At 50.6% G+C, this 20,336-nt stretch overlaps 1 protein-coding gene, 1 long non-coding RNA gene and 3 other non-coding genes across 5 annotated transcripts in view; 1 reads left to right on the forward strand and 4 right to left on the reverse strand.

The window, feature by feature from the left end:
- The window catches only part of Lrrc75a (leucine rich repeat containing 75A), a 41,293-nt gene extending 23,845 nt beyond the window's left edge, over positions 1-17,448 (forward strand). The window contains exons 2-4 of the mRNA XM_005349884.3: positions 4,160-4,288; positions 11,766-11,881; positions 15,434-17,448. Coding sequence (XP_005349941.1) covers positions 4,160-4,288; positions 11,766-11,881; positions 15,434-15,965 — 777 coding nt within the window. The 3' untranslated portion in view covers positions 15,966-17,448. The remainder of the gene's footprint in view (positions 1-4,159; positions 4,289-11,765; positions 11,882-15,433) is intronic.
- Positions 16,963-19,130, reverse strand: LOC106143822. Its single transcript, XR_001228957.2, has 5 exons — positions 18,459-19,130; positions 18,212-18,261; positions 17,707-17,755; positions 17,248-17,328; positions 16,963-17,046 (listed from the first exon to the last, which is right to left on the reverse strand). It is a non-coding gene; the product is annotated as an uncharacterized LOC106143822 (long non-coding RNA).
- On the reverse strand, positions 17,115-17,186 carry LOC113456395. The gene has a single exon (XR_003377217.1). It is a non-coding gene; the product is annotated as a small nucleolar RNA SNORD65 (small nucleolar RNA).
- Positions 17,832-17,901, reverse strand: LOC113456379. The gene has a single exon (XR_003377201.1). It is a non-coding gene; the product is annotated as a small nucleolar RNA SNORD49 (small nucleolar RNA).
- Positions 18,340-18,408, reverse strand: LOC113456380. The gene has a single exon (XR_003377202.1). It is a non-coding gene; the product is annotated as a small nucleolar RNA SNORD49 (small nucleolar RNA).
- Positions 19,131-20,336: the final 1,206 nt, after the last annotated feature.

The following is a 20,336-nucleotide window of genomic DNA, read 5'->3' on the forward strand; positions in this document are numbered from 1 at the left end:
TCCCTGGGTTCAGCTCACAGCATCTACGTGGAGGTTCACAACTGACTGTACCCCCAAATCCCTCCTCTGGCCTCGCTAGTACCAGGCACACATGCAGTACACATACATTCAGGCAAACACTCGTTCACATAAAATAAAAATAAGTAAATATTTGGTGGGTTGTTTTCTAAAGGCGGGGTTTCTCTCTGTATCTCTGACTGCCATTCAGTAGACTAGGCTGCCGTGAATTCAGAGATCTGCCTCCCAGAGGACTGGGATAAAAGGTGTGTGCCACCATGCCTGGTTAAGTTAAGTAAATCCTCTTTTTTTTTTTTTTTTTTTTGGAGGAGCTCCAAAGGACTTGCTTGTTAATTTAAAATTAGTAGCAATAAAAAAGAGGGCAATGTTTCTGGAAAGATCTATAATTACAGTTAGACAACAAAAGGAGAAGGAAGTCCAGAATAGGAAATACATAGAGACAGAAAGCAGGTAGGTGATTGCCCTGTGCCTGAGAAGGGAGAATTGGGAACAGGGTAGTGGTTACAGCGTTTCCTGGTAATGAAGATGTTCTGAAATCTATTGCACGAAACAACATGCTAAAAGCCACTGAATCTTTTTCTTTTTTTGTTGCTGAGAATTGAACCAGGGCCTCACACATGCTGAGCATACAATCTGCCGCTAGCCATGCCTCAGCCCCAGACTCTGTCCTATAGATGAGTAAATCATATGTGGATCACATCTCATCAAAGCTGTTTCTTTATATTTTTTTTTAAAAATTGATAACAAATTTACATATGAGAGAAATAGATTTTTACAAGAATTTTCCGAAGGAAAATTAAGGCATAAGAAGAGGACTGTTTCCTGTTGCGAGTGTCTGGTGCCTGGCTCCCTAGCAGCAGCTGGTGTCCAGGGCTGCAGCTGCTGCCTGCCGGCTGTCACAGCAGGTTGTTAGGCCTGGGATCTGTGTAGAAGGCGTGGGGTAACAGGTTACGTCACTGGAAGAGGCCCTTGAAGAGCCTCGGATTTCTCAAGGATCTCGGGCTCCTCCCAAGGGCTTTAAAGGCTCTGACTTCCAGTATAAATCTATACTTGCCCTTTAGAAGTCCATAGCCTTGGCCGTAGGCTTATTATTGCTTTTCCCGTTGTAGAATGTTCCCCAAACCTTATCCAAGCTCATGTCATGTGGGGCCCCACCTCCTTAAGATGTCACCTCTAGACACAGCCTTTCAAGTCAGGGAGCAGTTCGTGGCTTGGGGCTAGCCCAGCTACACCCTTCTAGCAGAGCTCCCCCAGCAGTGACTCAGTGCCTGCTGTTGGATAACACTCGCCCAGACTTTCTGGTGAGCAGCCATCTGTGCACACAGTTCCTAGAGATGTGCTGGTTAGAGCCCCCACTACTGTGAGGAAGGTAAGATCCCCGGGTACCTCGCTGGTGCAAGGCAAGCCAGCCCCTCCAGAGCTAGCACCTGCAGGGGCCACCTCTGGATTTGATTCTTCCAATGCCTTCTCAGAGTACTGGTGTCCTCGTGCCTACAGTCAGGGGAGCTGCTTTCCCCAGGGCTGTGGCCCAAACTGCAGTCACCTGAGACACCCTGAGGGACTAGGTAGCTTCTCTCCCTCATGTCCAGTTTATGGACCATGACACAAAAGTCCCCAATGCACCGTGCTAGAGGGAGAGACCTAGAGAAGAGACCCAGATACTAGGGTTTGCCCTGAAGTGGCACCAGCGTCCTTGGACACAGTTGCAGCTGGAAATCAAGCAAGCAATAAAGAACAAAAAAGAAAGTTTGTGTCAGGCCCCAGGCTAATGTTTCCGGCTGTAGCCTTTAGACCTTTGGAAGCTCCACCCCAGCTGGAATTCTTTGGGAAGATATTAACCCTGTGCCTCAGTTACCCAAACGCCCACTTCTGGTGGGGGCATCCTCTCCCACCAAAGAGCTAGCCACTGTCAGCCACAGGCCTCCTGAGCTGAGGGGTAGAGGAAACAGCCCAGAGTAGGCCCTTGAGAGGCGCAGTCTGCACCAAGGCAGGCCTGCACAGTCTTTGGGTTAACCAGTGGTATGTCTTAGTCTTTCCAAGAATATGATGGCCTGGAATGTGGGGGGGGGGGGCCTGCAGAGATGGGACCTGGTGTGACTACATGGAGGGCGGGAAGCCACTTTCGAACTCTTTGGCAATAGTTTGTTTATTCGTTTGTCTGAGACCAAGAGCTTCTCTGCCTCCCTCAGCACCCTCTGCTGACCCCAGGACCTCAGCACACAGTTTGCTAACTTTTGTAACCTGTCCATTTCATAAGAAGAAAAAAATACATCCCAAGTGTGTGTGTGGGGGGGGGTCTCTTGCTAAGTAAGCCAAGGGATCTACAGGGGCCTGAGAGCATTAGGTGTGAATCACCCCAGGGACAGATGTACACGGGCGAGGGACAGACACTAGCATTACGTCATCAAAGGGGAGCAGGACAGAGGAAGAGAACCCTTCGCTGGGCAAAGCCTTTATTCCCAATATAGTTGGGAAGCCGAGGCAAGAGGGTTGCAAGTTTGAGGCCAACCTGGGCTGCCTTAAAGGAGAGGAAGAGCAAGAAAAAGAAAAGAAAGACCCCCATACTCCTGTGTTTCTTCCCTTAGCTGTGAGCCTAGCCTCTAGTCCTGGGGATCACTACCATGCTCTCCCTTTTCCTCTGCTTCCTGTCCCCAAGAAGGGAGCCTTGACCCATAAGCAGAGGTGATCGCTAGGCTAAGACCCTTGGACCAGAGTCAGGGTAGAGGTGTGTCTTCCTCATTCCCGGGGAATAGTACTAGAGTTCTGCACAGCCCAGCACACCCTCTGACACAGGGCCAACAGGGAATTGGTAGCCAAGGTCCCCGTCCTGCCCTGACGGCTGTATTTTCTCAAGAGTTGCTGGGCTTTCAGCACGTTCTCAGATGGCTCTGTGGGTCAGAGGAGCTGCAGGAGTGGCAAGGAAGGGGTGAAGAGCAAACGGGGTGAGGAGGGGTTTGGGGGCATCACAGGGGCACCGGTCCCTGCTGGAAGCGTTGCACATGTTGCTTAGCTCTGTTTCCTTCACCGATTTCTGACGCCAGGATCACTGTCTCCATTATGCAGAGGGGGCACGGGCCTGGAGCTGTTAGGTAGATCACCTGAGGGGCTGCATGGCGCCTGAGGGGTTAAACGGGTAGAGGACAGGGGCCAAGGCAAGTGTTACAGCTGACAACCAGCTCGGCAGAAGGCCCTGCGCTCAGCCACACGGCACCTTGTGTCACTGGGTGCCAAGCAGATTGACGGTGAACATGGCACATAGCGCTCTGCTTGCCCCCAAGCCTGGTGCCTGCCCAGTGGAAGGCAGAGCTCTCCAAACTGGCCCTTAACCCTGGGAGATAGAGAATACTCTAGGAAGTGCCCTACAGGAGAGGGGGCTTGGTGCCCTGGCCCCCTCCGGATCCATGTCGAATTCTTTGCTCTCGGGTGCAACCACCAAAACCCACAGCCCCCTTTCTGTCCTGTATCCATCGTCACTGGCCTGGCTCATCCTTAGCAGTGGATGAGCGGTGAGCAGGCCTTGCAAAACAGAGTGGGAACTGAGGCCTGGGCCCACCTCCTCCCCAAATGGCAGCGATATAGGAAGCCAGCCTCTATTTCTTCATCTGCAGATCCACATTTATTGATTGGCTGCTCCTTCCTTAAGGTGTTTCTAAAATTATAGACCTGAGAAAGATATCTGAAGAAGTTTAGACTACCCCACCAAATGACAAGAAGGCCCCTCTCCCAGAGCTCAGCCAGTTATCCCGCCTCCTACTCAAAGCCTAGCAACTTTAGTGCCTAATCCAACAACCCCAGGTGGACCGTGTCTGCTCCATTATCCCTGAGCTGTGAGCTCAAACTTGGGAGGGGGTTGGACTGGCCTGTTCCTGGCTTTGTATAAGAATCTTAGAAAGTCCAGCATCCCAGAACAGTAGAAACACGGCTCCTGGATCCTACCGCTCTTGGCCATGCTCCAGCCATCCTTGAGCCCCGGGGGAAGTTCTGTAGATGGAGTGCGGTACCCCCTGTCGGAGGGGGGGTAGTGTCTTCCTCACCTTTCCTGAAGTTAATGGCTAAGACACTGCAATAGAAGGTTCCCGAGAGGGAAATGTTCAAGGTAAGTTGGATGCTCCTGACCTCTGGGCGTTCTCTTCTCTTTCAGGACCTGGGCATGGAGTCAACCTCGCTGGATGATGTGCTGTATCGCTACGCCAGCTTCCGGAACCTGGTGGACCCCATCACACACGACCTCATCATCAGCCTGGCCCGCTACATCCACTGCCCCAAGCCGGTAGGCAGCTGTGCTCTGAGGCAGCCAGGTCCTGCAGTGTGAGCTGGACCACTTTCTAGATGGCACAGACCTGACCATGGTTGCCCAGGGAGTTGGATCTCTGCTCACGGGAAACTTCTGAGGTTTACCCCCATCTGTGGCTTCCTTTAGGACCTTCTCTCTGGCTGCTAGAACTGTCTGGTGCCCAGATCTAGAGAGGAGGGGGGCTGGCTGTAGGGGACGCAAACTGGCAGAGTTGATCAAGACAGGCAGAGAAGCTATGAGTCCAGTATGAGACAGCAAGAAAAGCCAGTTGTGAGGGTTGGTGGCCTGGGAGAGGAGCTAGTTGGTGCCAAGAGCCACAGGGTACCAAGTAGCTGAAGCCGGAACCCTGGTGACCAGGAAAGTGCTAGAAACTGGCCTCTGAGGAAGCCCTGCGGTTGACATACCCGTCTTTTCTAGGATAGGAAGTTAGTTGCCCAAAGATGAGAGGTGTGATGGGTAATAGAGCTCCTAAAATAATAGTTGAGAAATTATCGTCATGTCCATTGAGAGCTGAGGGAGACAGCGGCAGATAAAATGTGATCCCCACGGGCCCGGTTAGAAAACAGCAGGGTTGTTGTCTGGGCAGGATTTCTGAAGCAGCAGAATGGGCCAGCCCTGCTGGGAGTTCAAGGGCCAGTCTTGGATGCTCTGGGACTCCCCCAGGTGTGGGTAGGACAGAGAAGGAAAGGACATCCTATCTGGTAAGAAGGCAGCCCCACCCGAGCCGCCTGCACTGATGCAGGCTTGGCTGGGCTCCCTTCTCGTAGGTCTTTGTATCAAACACTCCTAGATGCTCATGTTGTGGCCTAGATGTGCAGACAGAGGTGTCACGAGACCACCAACTGTTCATATCATGGTGGACCAGAAAAGGGCTAGAACTGGGGACGAGGCCGTCATCTTCAAAGACCTCTAGAGACCTTCTACCAACTAGGGCCCATCTCCTAAAAGTTCCACAACCAAAATGTTCCCACCAGCTGGAAAACAGGCATTCAAAACAGGAGCCTGGGCGGCAGGTGGACATTGCCGGTTCAAACCACACCTGCAGTGATTTCGCGTCTCCCACCAGACGCCTCTCCTAAAGGTCTGTCTCCCAGTGGCACCAAGCTGAGGACCAGGTCTTCAGTGTGTGGCCTTTTGTGGGTCTGTAAGATCCTAATGAGCCCACATTCGCTTTTCACCCACTAGAACCCCGACTTAAGCCTGTAGTACTAGCTCTGGAGTGTAGACCAGAGGCGGATCTCTGTGAGTTCACAATCTGCCCAGTCTACATAGCAAGTTCCAGGTCAGGCAGAGCCGCAGAGAGAGACCCTGTCTTTAAAAAAAAAATACTCAAAGGATTATCTATCCGTCCTGTTCACAGTTTTGTCTTATAACGGGCAGGAAGCAGCATGCTCCATTGTGAATCTGTGCATGTGCACGTGCGTGTTCGAGCGTGCAAGCATGCATGAAGGGGTGAGATGTGAGCTTGTGTCCAGATGCATGCCTGCACCTGTGTGCATGGGCTCATAACACCGAGGGACCCTCAGGTGCTTGCTCTTCTCAGACACCTCTACCTTTTGTGGAAAACAAGGTCTCTCACTGGCCTAGAATTTCGCCAAGCGTGTTAGACTAGCTGCTTCCACTTCCCCTGTCACCTCTGCCGGAATGACGATCAGGTGCCTTGACCATTGTCCTCTGACCGCCATGCATGTGCCATGGCATTCACATGCACCCACACGCTCGTCCTCATACACACAGACATAAAAAAACTTAATTTAAAACAAGTAAAGCCGGGTGGTGGTGGCGCATGCCTTTAATCCCAGCACTTGGGAGGCAGAGGCAGGCGGATCTCTGTGAGTTCGAGACCAGCTTGGTCTACAGAGCTAGTTCCAGGACAGGCTCCAAAACCACAGAGAAACCCTGTTTCGAAAAACCAAAAAATAAAAAAATAAAAAAAATAAAAAATAAATAAATAAAAAACAAGTAAAGCCCAGAGCAAACATTTGTTATTAAACAGTCTCTGCAGAGCAGACATCCAAGGCTCTAAGTGCCGGGCTTGACTGGCGCTTGTTAATGCACACCACGGGGCCTCGGTTTGTTACCTTGTGGGTGTTGCCCCAGGATTGGTGAGTGTCCCATATCACAGAGCTAGCCAGGATACCTGTCCTAGAATTCACATACCATCCCTCTGGCCCTTCTGTTCTCTTGATCCCCGAGACGGTTCTGATAAATCTTGGAAAGAGACTGCGTGGAGCTGGCTCCCGGGAGCCAAGGGTAGGGTGGTCTGGGAGGCTCTGCACATGCTGGATGAGATGACTTGGCCCTTTGTTCCTCCTGACCCTCAATTGCTCCCATTAACTGAGCCCAGCTAGAAACCAGGGACAGGAGAACCTGGCGATACACTTTCCAGGACAGTCCCTGTAAGCAGAGAAGGACAGAAAACAGACTGGGGTGAGGGTGGCCAAGGAAAATGAGCAGGCAGTCACCTAAACAGCGTCCAGTGTATAGTAAGGGAAGCAGGCCGGATCTGATTAATGAGTGAGTACATTTATGAATGAGGGAAGCCTTTGAGTGGCAGACAGGGTTGTTGGGGTCCTAGGTGCTGCTATAGAGGCGCCTGGGGAATGAAGGTGGCAGATGGCGCCTGTCCGTTGAGAGACCAGGGAAGTCTGGAGGTCGGCCTTGAGCCCCTGAGCCTCTTTCCAACAGATCCTGGGGAAGTCCCTCAAACATCCTCCCCCAGTGTTTGAGGACAGTGTCACTGGGCAGTTCTGGAGAGACTGCAGGGCTGGAGTCCTGCCAACTGTGCCGGGCTGCCTCTTCTTCCTTTGCCGTGGGCGGGAGGAAGAGCTGCTGGGAGTGTTCCACAGTCCTGCATGGCTAATCGCAACCAGCAGACACCCACGCAGTCCAGCGTCTTGTGGACCCAGAGGCAGCTCAGCATTATGGAGGCTTTGGGACTACTGAGCGAGTCTGTCCATCCCCCCCCCTGCTCCATTACAGTTTCTCTTCACGGGGCTCATTTCCACCCTCCCACATGGTTAGGGAATATGACTACCCACAGGCCCTGTTCACTTGTCCAGGTTCCAGTCCCTAGAAGACGGCTCATTTTCACTGTTCCCTGCTGTGCTGGGTTCTCTTTTAGCCACCACCACCACCACCACACACATGCACACACGCACACACCCACTCCTATTCTCTGGAAGGCCTTTAAGGAGCCTGAAAGGGAAGGAGCTGGGCAGAGGATGAAAGCACCTTGAATGAATATGCAAAGGGCGGGTTCGTAAGGAAGGGAGTGCAGTGGGTAGCTTGGTAGGAGCTAGGGGGCAACATCTGGACTGTGTATTTAACTGTGCACCTCTGTTCCTTATGTGGGAGCGGTGGGACTGTGCCCTAGTGGAGGAAGGAGATGCATAACGTTTTCTAGATGGTAGGTAAACGTTGAGGGCAGGAAGCGTGGCCGGTGCTCGTGTGGACCTGCCGTCTGAGGCCAGAGTGGATCCCAAGCACCACAGAAACAAAACAACAGAAGACCCATGGTGTATCTAGTTCAGGCAAGCAGAGGGGAACTAATCCCTGTGCTTTTTACAGTTACTCTCAACTCTAATTGGCGAGCTCAGCTATTGTCCCTGTTTAGCCAATGAGAAGGCTGAGGTTGACTCCAACTCCCTCTGGTAGCAGCAGCCTCGCCCTGTGCTCGGCTGCCCTCTTGTGGCCGACACCGTGCACTACCAGCTCTCTTTATGCCTTTGTTCTCTTAAGATTCTACTGCCTGAGCTCCTCAAATTTGGACAACTGAGGAAGAGGGCGCGGCCCCGGGTATTCCGAAACCCAGGAAATTGATTGAAGGAGGAGCCAAAGCAGAGGAGCTCTGCTGTGGGCTTTGGGTGGGTTTCTTCTGGAAACTAGCAACATCCTAAAATGAAGCTGGGCGTGCCCCCAATCCCATCCATTGGCTCTTCCGGTCCTTAAGGCCCCTGAGCCCTTGCTTCTCCACGGGCTGCACAAGGGAATCGCTCTCCCTGCAGGACTAGGATCCAGGAAGAAGGAATGCGTAGGCAGGGAGCAGTCGGGAACAAGCAAGGGTATGGGAGTGAAGACAGACATAACACTGCGGTTTTCCTAGATTGTGTATGTCGTCAGAGCAGAAGGGGGCAGTTCAAGCGACAAAGGGACCAGCAAGTGGGAGGAGGAGGGTCAGAGGAGAGCCTTAGGGGAGGAAGGTTTTTTGGTTTTTTTGTTTTTGTTTTTGTTTTGTTTTGTTTTGTTTTGGTTTTTCGAGACAGGGTTTCTCTGTGGCTTTGGAGCCTGTCCTGGAACTAGCTCTGTAGACCAGGCTGGTCTCGAACTCACAGAGATCCGCCTGCCTCTGCCTCCCGAGTGCTGGGATTAAAGGCGTGCGCCACCATCGCCCGGCCTTAGGGGAGAAAGTATGAATAAGCTGTAATTGTGTATGAAAATGTCATAATGAAACCTATTATTTTGTACACTAACTAAAAATAAAGTTAATCCACCGCCGGGGGACCCGCCCACTCACCACTAGCACCCGTTTTCTAAGGTACCCCGGGAATCCAAGATGGGAAATGAACTCTCAGTGTGGCATCTCTGTGTCATGTCCTAGCCTCATATCCAATTCTTTTGCCACCAAAGTCAGGTGTCACCATTACCAGTCAGCACTAGTATCCCCTCTCCCCCCCCCCCCCCCCGGGGAGGCAGAGGCAGTCAGATCAGATCTCTGTGAGTTTGAGGCCAGCCTGGTTTACATAGTGATTTCCAGACTAGCCAGGGCTACACAGTAAGACCCTGTCTCGAAAACAACAAAACATACACATGTACACAAAACAAGGTTACATGTGAGCCCAGGCAGAAATGACCTTTGTTCTTTAGCACCGAAGCTCAGGTTACAATGCTGGTCTTTTCGCGGAGGATGAGCACCAGGACCCTGTAAATCAAATGCACATGTCTCCTCATAAAGCAGCATAGGACATGTGTCCACCCTCCTTCGCAATGAGCATGCCCAGATAAATGCTATAGGAGTAACGGTTGTGCTACAATGTTTAGGGAGTAATGACAGAAAAATAAGTCTATTCCAGGACAGACATAGTTCTTTTCTGGGTGGGGTCTCTCCTGGCTGTCCTGGAATTCACTACATAGACCAGGCTGGCCTCAAATTCACAGAGTTCCTCCTGCCTCAGCCGGGATTAAAGGTGTGCGCCACCATGCCCAGCTTCTGGGTACTCTTGATCTGTGGTTGGTTGAATGCCTGCATGTGCCCATAGCTGCAGACTGTGTTCAGTGAGCAAGCTTGGCTTCCATACAAAGCACCTGAATAATACTGACTCGGTTACTCCTCCAAACCCATGTGAATGCAGTGTTGCTGCCCCTGATGAGAGCTGAAGGGACAGAGAAGTCACGTTAACTCGCTTAAGGCCACAGACAAAACCAGGACATGGAACGGCACTATTTGGGGTCCCAAGTCTGTGTTCTAAAGGATTGCATAGGCTGCTTCTTCATTAGCAGAGTGGCGATGGTAATCATAACTGAAAAGCTGGTGCTGCTTGGTACGTTAAAGCTCAACACCTCCCTTTGGTGGTTTGCATTGAAGTCCCAGTACCCTCTGGGTCTTGGCCCTCGGCACTGAATCTTTCGGCAGGAGCACACTCTTGCCCGTTCCTGGGTTGGGACTCATACCTCTCCACCCAGCTTAGATCTGGTACAGGGCCTGTGCTGAATTGATTGTCCTTGAGATGGAGTTGGTGTCTCTCTATTAAGTCTTTCCACTGCAGTTAACCCAGTGACTTAAATGACAGAAATGAATGCCCTCTCTGCTGTAGAGGTCAGAAGGCCAAGACGCAGCCCCTCCTGGCCTTTTGTGAAGGATTTTTCCCTGCACGCTCACATGGATCTTTCCTCTGGACATGTGTGTGCCCTGGTCACTTCTAAATACACCAGATATGTGGGATTAAAGCCCATTCATATTGCCCCATTTTTACTTTAATTACCCTTAAATGTCCTGTCTTTGAATGCAGTCACATTCTGGGGAATTGAGTGTTAGGAAATCAATATAGAACCAGGCAGTGGGGACTGAACATGCCTTTAATCCCAGCACTCGGGAGGCAGAGCCAGGCAGATCTTAGTTCGAGGCCAGCCTGGTCTACAGGGTGAGTTCCAGGTTAGCCAAGGCTACACAGAGAAACCCTATCTCAAAAAAAAAAAAAAAAAAAAAGAAGAAGAAGAAGAAGAAAGAAAGAAAGAAAGAAAAAATATAAAAGGGAACAATATATGATTGTTGAAGGGACACAGTTCAGTCCGTGGTACTCAGGGTCACAAACTCTGATGAGGTTGATGAAAGAGGGCTGGAGAGATGACTCAGCAATTAAGAGCACTGGCTGCTCTTGAAGAGTACCCTGGTTCGATTCCCAGCACCCACATAGTAGCTAACAATCATCTATATTCCAGTTCCAGGGACTCTGGTGACCCTTTCTGGCTTCTGCGGGTACTGCATGCATCTGGTCCACAGTCATACATACAAACAAAACAAACATACACAAAATAAAAATAGTTTTTAAGCCTGGCGGTGGTGGAACATGCCTTTAATCCCAGCACCTAGGAGGCAGAGGAAGGCGGATCTCTGAATTTGACGTCAGGCTGATCTACAGAGTGAGTTCCAGGACAGACTCCAAAGCTACACAGAGAAATCCTGTCCAAAAAATTCTAGGTGCTAATAAAGCAGACAGTGTAGATGGGCAGATTCCACTGGAAGAGATTTGGCCCTCTGAGATTTCTCTTTTCCCACTTTGGGGAAAGACATAAGTAAAAATAAGTTATTTTATTATGTGAAGTACAAGAACCTTTGTTCATGACCATAGCCCTGCTTCTTAGTAGCATAGGTAAGATGTGTTGTGTGAATGGACAGAATGGCTTTGGATACTACAAGTTGGCAGGGGCCTACAGTGTCTAGCTCAACAGGTGTGTGCCGGCCAGTCATGGTCAGACCACCTGCAATCCAGACTTTTTATACAAATGTCACATTTTCACATTTTCCAGCCAGGGGGTGGTGGCACACACCTTTAATCCTAGCACTCAGGAGGCAGAGGCAGGAGAATCTCTGTGAATTCAAAGCCAGTGTTGTCTACGAGAACGAGTTCCAGGAAAGGCTCCAAAGCTACAGAGAAACCCTGTCTCGAAAAGCAAAAAAGTAACATTTTCCAATGATAGCAACTAATTCATAAGGCATAGACTCAGAGATTAACTCAATAGAGTAATTGCTTAGCATGTTTGAGGCCCTGGGTTTGATTCCCAGCAAAACACACACACCACACACAGTTTGTACCTGCTGCTCCTGCCATAGGTGCTCATTGGGGCCAGCAGAGCAGGTCTTCCCAGAGGGCCAGGGACTCTAGAGTGGGGATCAGGGCCCTCCCAAGCCCTCCAGGGACACCTCCCAGACCTGTGCCTGTGATTGCCTCTGCAGGAAGGTGATGCGCTGGGTGCCATGGAGAAGCTGTGCCGGCAGCTGACCTACCACCTTAGCCCTCATTCCCAGTGGAGGAGGCAACGAGGGCTAGTGAAGAGGAAGCCACAGGCCTGGTGAGTGGCAGTCCCTATAGTCTGCCCTGCCCCAGCCCTGCTGACTGATACCCTTCCTGGGGCACTGTGTCGAGGGCCCAGGTCAGGGGGAGGATGTCAGTAAACTCATCTTGAAGAAGGGTAAAATCATGCTAGATTTAAGGACCAGAAAAGTAACTTGGTCATTCCAGGTACTTGAGAGATGCTGAAAAGGAGGTCCCTGGGGTAGGAGCTGGGGAGCACGGCCTGCAGATGGATAGGTGGGGATGGGACATGAGGAATTTCTAGTTCTAGTATTCTGGGATGGAAACTAGGCATGGTGGCGTACCTCTGCAATCCTATATTGTGAAGGCTGAGGCAAGAATATTGCTTCAAGTTGTGGCCATCAAAACCCACTTCCAGAAAATTCTCTGGGATGTCTTTCCGGGGAATCTAAAGTCTAGCCTTGTCTCATCCATGCAGCAGTGAAGACCCTCCAGGGTTTTATAGTCCTAAAGACCAAGAAGATAGAGGGCTCAAGACACAATACCCAGAACAGGTCTCGTGGTAGGCAGCGAGTGAGCCCAGGCTGAGGCAGGCTTCCTGGAGGAGGAAGCACTCAGTTTTTTACAGGTAGCACAGGTGAGTGAGTGGCTTGCCTGCTCAGACTGGCAAGGCCCTGATTCTATGCCCAGATTATCCAGGTGGCTCCCAGTGGGCTGGAAAGGAGAAGACAGTTCCCTTCTCTCTTACTTTCTTTTTTTTTTTTGTTATTGATTGATTTATTTATTTCATTTCATTTCCTGTGGCTTTGATAAAACACCCTGACAACAGCAGCTTCAAGGGGAAAGGGTTTATTTGGCTTATGGTTCCAGGTTGCAGTCCATCATTGTGGGAGAGTCAAGATGGCAGGAAATTAAAGCCACTAGTCATATCCATAGTCAAAAGCAGAGAGAAGAGGAATGCACGCATGCTTAACTCTCTCTCTCTCTCAGCTCTTTTTCCACTCAGAGAGCCCTGGACCCAAACCCAGGGAATAGTGCTACCTGTTAGACTGAGTCCTCCTGTATCAATTAACACGACCATCCAGACAATTCCCCCACAGACATTCCCAGAGGTCATCCTGATCTAGACAGTTATGGAAGCTCTTCCCAAGTGTTTCTAGACATGGACAATTAAAACTAAACATCATGGGGCTGGAGAGATGACTCAGTGCATTAGAGCACTGGCTGCTCTTGCAGATGCTTCATCTTCACGTTCCTGCCACCCACAGACTCACAACCATCTGTAACTCCAGGGGACCCAACACCGTCCTGGCCTCCTCAGGCAACACACATGCACATAGTACACAAAAGCCCATACACATTAAATAATATTTTTAAAAATTAAATGCATGTGTATGTCTGTGTGGTAATGTATATGCATGTGAGTGCAGGCCCCCTCAGAGTCTAGAGGCATCAGATTCCCCTGGAGCTGGAGTTACAGGCAGTTGTGGCGCCTCACAAGGTACTGGGAACCAAACTCAGATCCTCTGCAAGAGCAGTAAGTGTCCTTAACTGCTACGCCAGGCACCTGTCCAATTCTCCTTACCCCTGCACCTTTTTTGATTGGGTTGGGGGGGGGGCTGTTGGTATTTTGTTGTTGTTGATCTGGGGGTTTTGTTTGTTTGTTTTCAGACAAGGTCTCACTACATAGCTCTGGCTAACCTTGAGCTCAGTATGTAGACCAGGCTGGCCTTGAACTCACAGAGACCCATCTGCTCCCCAAGTGCCACAATTCAAAGCATGCACCACTATGCCCGGGTTTGTTTGTTTCTTTGAGACAAGATCTTTGATATGTAGCCTTGGCTGACCTGGAACTCACTAGACAAACCAGACAGGCCACAAATTCATAAGAGATCTGCCTATCTCGTCCTCCCCAATACTGGGATTAAAGGCATGTGCCACCATGCCTGCTTTCTGAGAATCTCACTGTGTAACCCAGGCTAACTTTAAACTCACAATGCCCCCTGCCTCTGCTTCTTTCCAAGTGCTGGAATAGCAGGTATGTGCTAACCATGGTCACCTAGGTCTTCTGTCTGCCAGTGCCCACACACAGAGGCTCAGTCCATTCTCCATTCGGGAACCGTGTGAATGAAACCTGCTCATTCCTCTCAGGGGGCTTCTCATCACACTTGAATGAAATGGAAACAGGACTGTGTGATCAGCCAGTGCCTCCTCTCTGTCCTCACTCCTCTGTGTTCCTTCACTTGGAGTACAGTGACCCTCCTGCTGGTGTTCACACACACACACACACACACACACACACACACACACACACACACGTACGCACACTTGACAGGTACAGACTTCCCACTTGACACTGCTTGGGTTGGAATTCTTAGCCAGCTCTTCTAATGGCCCATGCTATCTATTCCTCCTCCGATTACACAGCCCCAGCCCCAAAGCTACGTTGTCATCTGCACCTGTTCCCTGTCTCCCCGTGGTAGGAGGAAAATGGGGCTCCTATCCCCATTGTTCACCATTGTGATGCTGAGGCCTAGGACACTGCCCGGCACATAGTAGGGCCATAACAAATGAGTGAGTAGGGTAGGAAATTGTTGCCATTTGATTGGCCAAGAGCCTAAAGTTGATAAGCAGTGGGAATAGATTCAAATCCATATCTACCTGACTCCAGGGTGTAGACAGTCAACCATCTTCAGGATGCTGGGTTGATTGGCTTTGTTACTGACACTGACATGGAACCCAACACTAATGTCACAACCAACAAATTCCAGGCAGAATGCTAGGCAGTTAAATCTCATGCTCTGGAGGGTTTTTACCTCCAAATGCAAGCAACAAAATGAGTTAATATCCCTGGGTAGCTGCTTTGGTGAGGCTGTGACCCTTGAGCTACCAGCAAAGGTGTAACTTTGGCAGCAAGTTGAGCCATTCCCAGGGTAGAAGGGTCAGGGTTTGCCTCGGGTATTTGGAAACTCAGAGAATAGTTATCTCACCAAGGGGAACTGGGGTTGGAGGCTCACTTACCACCAAGCCAAGTGGTCTGGGCTCCAGAACATAGGAGCAGCAGATAGCAAGGGAGGGGATGGAGGCATGGAGCCTCCAGGAGCCTTTTCTCTCACCTCTGAGAGCTTACCTCAGCTCTTGGAGGCAGGTCAGCTGCCACACAACTGTGAGAACTCAAGTGACTAACAGTGACAACATTTACTCATCTGCCTTGTAACACTTAGTATTTAGTGTTCCTCATAACCCTATGATAATGGCAGTTGTTGATTTTTTTTTTTTTTTTTTGGCAAGCAACTGAAGCACAGACCTTTAGTAACTAGCTAGAGAGCACAGGATAGGAAACTGCAGGCACCACACAGAAACATAGGCTTGGAGAACGGCTGGAATGAGTTTCAAATCTGATGCTCTGCCCACTCTGCTGAGCCTGAAGCAGGTGCTGGGGACTCCCTAGTTTCCCCATCCTGACAAGGGATAGAAGAAATGAAACCCCAGGTCAGAGTTAAGCAGAGGCCAGTTCTGTGGTAATACACACCCCTGCCTCCAATAAAGGCCTGCCCTGTTTGCTTAGCCTGTTCCTTCTTTCCTTCAGTCTTAAGGCCCTCCTAGCTGGGAATCCTCCAGACAACATGGTGGACCTGTCAGGCATCCCACTGACCTCACGCGACCTGGAGCGGGTGACCAGCTATCTTGAGCGCTGCGGAGAGCAAGTGGACAGTGTGGAGCTGGGCTTCACAGGCCTCACAGACGACATGGTCCTGCAGCTACTGCCGGCGCTCAGTACCCTGCCTCGCCTCACCACACTAGCCCTCAATGGCAACCGGCTGACCAGGGCTCTGCTGAGGGACCTCACTGACACCCTGAAGGACCCCAGCAAGTTCCCCAATGTCACATGGATTGACCTGGGCAACAATGTGGACATCTTCTCTTTACCCCAGCCCTTCCTGCTCAGCCTGCGCAAGCGCTCTCCCAAACAAGGCCACCTACCTACTATCCTGGAGCTGGGGGAGGGGCCAGGTACTGGGGAAGAGACCAAGGAAGGCACAAGTGAGCAGGACTCTGGAGGAAGCCCTATGACACCTACCAGAGACCATGATAGCAGGGAGATTGTGACTCAGACATGATTTGGAAGCAGGGAGAACTTGTCAGGATGGCTAAGGCAGATTAGGGGTTTCTACCCATCAGGATGCCTGAATCCCACCCACCACCCAAACACCAGGATACCAGAATACCTTTTGTCCCCAACTCCCAATACTACGCCCCTGAGAAATCATCCCTTGCTCTAGGGATGTTCTCCAGACTTGTGCAGCTGGATCAAGCACTGTCCCACCAGTACTGTTGAACCCCCTTAGATTTAATTTAGGGTAACTAAGACCCTTGGAGAATCTCTCCAATTCCAGGGGCCTCTTGGAAAGGGTGTGTGGTTAAGAGCATTTTCCAGTCCAAGCTGCAATCCTCCCTTTGCTTGACTGGGGATCTTACTGTGAAAGGCAGTACCATGCCTAGCGCCCTTACCCAACCAGCACAACTTTTTCCTTTCTACCAGCCAAGTTCCAGACCTCATTCCCAGGACTTAATCCCTGGAATGGCTTTTCAAGCACTTAATAAGGCTCTGGGACTAGTTCAGCCCTAGCCTTTTTTTCCCCATAATGTTCCTTATTTCCCACAGCAAACAGCTCCTATACTCACAGGCAGTTATGAATTTGGGGAATCAAACCCTTACAGGCCAGGTAAGCAAACAGGCTTAAAGGATCTGGGCGAGTTAGGGGCCTTGCATGGTACTGCATAAATCGTCAAGGGATTAGAAGTGTGGGTGCCTTAAATGCTTTGGAACCATTGCCCAAGTCCTAGGTTGTGAAAGCAGCTTAGACTGACCAGTTTACAGTACTAAAGCTAGGCTGCTTAACACCTGACAAATTTCAGTCTTCAAATACAAGTTTTTAAGGACCAGCACCAGAAGCCCTGCTTTACTGTAGCACTCGCTGACTCAGGTAACTGCTGCACACACACATTGACTTGTTATTCAACCAATTCAGTGGCAATCATTTTGGAAACAAATTTATTAAGTAGTGTAAATGTCCTGTGGGGCAGGATTATCAGAGGTGCCTGACCAGGACAAGGTGGGCAGACACACTTGGGAGTTTTTTCATGAGAGGTGGCCTTCAGTCAGAATCTTGAGTTGATGGGCACTCCTCTGGAGATAGCCTGCAAAGAGACTAAAGTTCAGAATTAAATTTGCTCCAACCAATGGCCTGCAGAACACCTAAAGATATCTTCAGAGAACCATAGGCTCACCACTACCAATCTGCCGGTAATTCCAGCTATTTTAGGTGATCTCATCATTTGATATCCTTTCAGAGAGCTCAGCTAGCTGCTGGAGGTGATCACTGCACACAGCAAACTTACCTCCTCCTTCTCCACTGCTGCCAACACTGCATTCTAGCACTTGGTCCTCCAAACTTGAGGAAGGGACACTCCTAAAATGGACTGCAGAAACAGAATGGATTAATGATAGCCCCACTGAAGCCCAGCTCTAAGCACAACCTACCAAGAGTACCGAAAGCCTTACCGAGGGTCTATTTTGTTATTAAAATATAATCTTAACTACCAGTGAGACGGCTTCTGATAAACCAGCCCACCAAGGTTCAAGCCATGGAACCCAGATGACAGGATCAGTGGAAACTTAAGGGCTGGGAAGAAAATGCAACTGGACCAGGCTTGATTCCCAGCACTCACAACCACCTCTAGGGCCCTTTTCTAGCCTCCGTGAACAGATGGCCAGATACACACCCCACCCTGCTTTAGCCCAACTACAACCAGCACTGAGTACAAGCATTCCAAAACAAGCTAACAAGGTCAGCTTACCTCATGGGAGGCCAGGGCTGCAAGAAATCCTCCACTCCAAATTCCCTACCTAGGAAAATAAGGCGGTTGTTACAGTAGAGGCTGAGCTAATCCTAACGGCCAGGCACTGGTGAGCGCTTGACTGCAGTCAGCCAGGAACAGTTATCGTCAGTTATCGCCTCTGACGGCACTTCCTATAGCGATCTCATCACAGCAATCAAGCGTTCAGGGGTCTCACTCCAACCCGTGCCTCCAGCCATTAACTGGAGATCCTGTGGGTGCGCAGGAATGTTACCGACGGCAGCACACGGTGCATTCTCTGGCGCTCAGACTCCGAGTCAAGGGGGTATGGGCCATCCCACCTGGGCACAGTATGATATAGTAGCAGGCCTCTTAGCAACTGAGCCATCTAGGGCCGGGAACCATTTAGGTTAAGAACGCTTCTGCATGAAGCATGGCTGGAGGCCACAGGTAGAGAAATTACGATCTTGGCCACACCGTGACCAATGGCCCCGGAAATTCTTACCTCAGGGTGGGATCCTGGGCCTTCTGTTCGACATCCTGTCCATCCCCGGTCTGAAAGATTAGAACGGGAGTTCAGAGCCAATTCCAACACTCGGGCTCAGCAGTCAGTCGCCGAGGGCTGACGACTGTGGTCAGCTAAGGGAGCTCGTCAGTTCTCGCCTCGGACGGCACTTCCTAATCCTCATTATCATCAGAACAGTCGCCACCCCGTCCACGCGCGGTGCCCCGGGACGCAGACCCCGACCTACCCGGCTCCCTCAGGTGTGCGCGGCGCCCAAGGAGGGGCTGGAAGGCCGGGCCCCCGGCTCAGCATCGCACCGGCTCCGCTCTGCTAGGCCCAGGCGCCAGACCCAGCTGCAAGGTGCAAATACAGACGTCGTGGCGTCAGCAGAAAGAGAGACAGTAGCCGGTGTGCGCCCCCGTCTTAAGGGTTCGGAATAGACCACTTCTCACCCGAGGGAGGGTGAGGGTGGCAAAGGCTCACAGGAAGTCCCCGTGCACTAGGCCCGCCTCGCGACCCACGACTCCCCCCTTCTGTTGAGTGATTGGTCTCTGCCGCCCCGGGGATTCTGGGTAGTGACGAGCGCGGCGAGATCCAGCGCACCTGCGCGAAGGCTTAAGCGCGGGTTTCTGAGTGTGTCTGCTATGCTCCGCGAATTCTCAGTGCTTTGAAAACGCCTGTGGAGTTAGATCTGACAGCGCAGGCCTGAAATCACAACTGTTTAGGAGTCTGAGGCAGGAATTTGAGTCCAGCCTAGGTGATTTAGTGATCCCTGACTCAAAACAAAAGAAAAAGGAGGAAGGAAAAGGGAGCCAAAATAATCTAATTGGGTAGTGGAGAGCCTGCGGACCTGGGACTGGAGGGTTGAGACATTGTTCTGGGGCCTGCCTGAGATATCATACCCAAAGGTGCATTCAGAGACAATAAAAAACAGTAGCTGCCGCTAAGGGTTCGGGCCGTTCTGCGCCTCATTTCTGTTAAAGCATATTCACAGAACCTCTCAAGCCCCTATGCAGACAGCCCTCATCACATTTCTTAGGGAATTATAGTCAAGAGGAAGTCTTGTTGGGTCTATTTTCGTTGTCCCCTGCCCTTTCTGCTTCAGACTCGAGACTTTTGCATCGGGTTTATCTCCCGGGCAATAGAAAACCTCTGATGCTATCCCATCAGTATGCGAGCATGTTCGGGTGTCTCTTAAGGGTTGGGGACATTGCAAACATGAAGTTCTTAGTTCCTAGTTCCATCCCCAGCACCTCATAAACTGGGTATTGTGGCAAACTCCCAAGTTCTGGGGATGTAAAGGCAGCAGAATCAGAAGTTTAAGGTCTTTTTCAGCTATATAGAGAGTTTGTGGGCAGCCTGAGTTACATGAGCCTGTAATCCTAGTGTGCAGGAGGCTAGAGTAAGGTTCTTGCAATTCAAGAACAACCTGGCTACAGAGTGAAAACCTGTCTCCAAACACCTCAGTGCAGTCTGATAGGACTATTATATACGAGATGTATCGTATATGAGATGTTCCAACCAGCAACACACACATCTGTGATTGCATACACTTCATATGGGTTTATTTGCTTTTTGTTTTTTTCCAAGACAGTGTTTCTCTGTGTAGCCCTGGCTGTCCTGGGACTCGATTTGTAGACCAGGTTGGCCTCAAACTCACTGAGATTTGCCTGCCTCTGCCTCCCAGCCTCCCAAGGGCTGGGATTAAAGGCGTGGGGCTCCACGACCAGGAACACAGATTCAGGTTTCCCCAAATACCATTTTCCATTATGGAAGTGGGTTCATGCGTGTTTTTAGTAACAGAACAAGGAGAGTCATTTGGAAGGGACCACAGTTGGACGGTTACAGCAAGAAGGGTGCTGTCTGCTGTGGGTTTCAGGTGCTATCCAGTGACCTTCTTAGCTTCTGGGTTTGTGGAAATTAGTGGTCTGCTAAGAATAGTTCGTGTAAGGTTTTGATAGTCACAAGACTGTTAAGTCAGACATGGGGGAGAGGGGTCAAAGAAACCAAGAATAGCACAAGATCGTTTAACTCTGGTTTGAAAGACAATTTCAGACAAGTCCTTCGGCCTTGAATCTTTAACGTAGGTGCTGCTCTCCCCTTGCTCTCTTCCTTCTGGGAGTTT

This window comes from Microtus ochrogaster, chromosome 7 (genome assembly GCF_000317375.1).
Source record: "Microtus ochrogaster isolate Prairie Vole_2 chromosome 7, MicOch1.0, whole genome shotgun sequence".
Lineage (NCBI taxonomy): Eukaryota > Metazoa > Chordata > Mammalia > Rodentia > Cricetidae > Microtus > Microtus ochrogaster.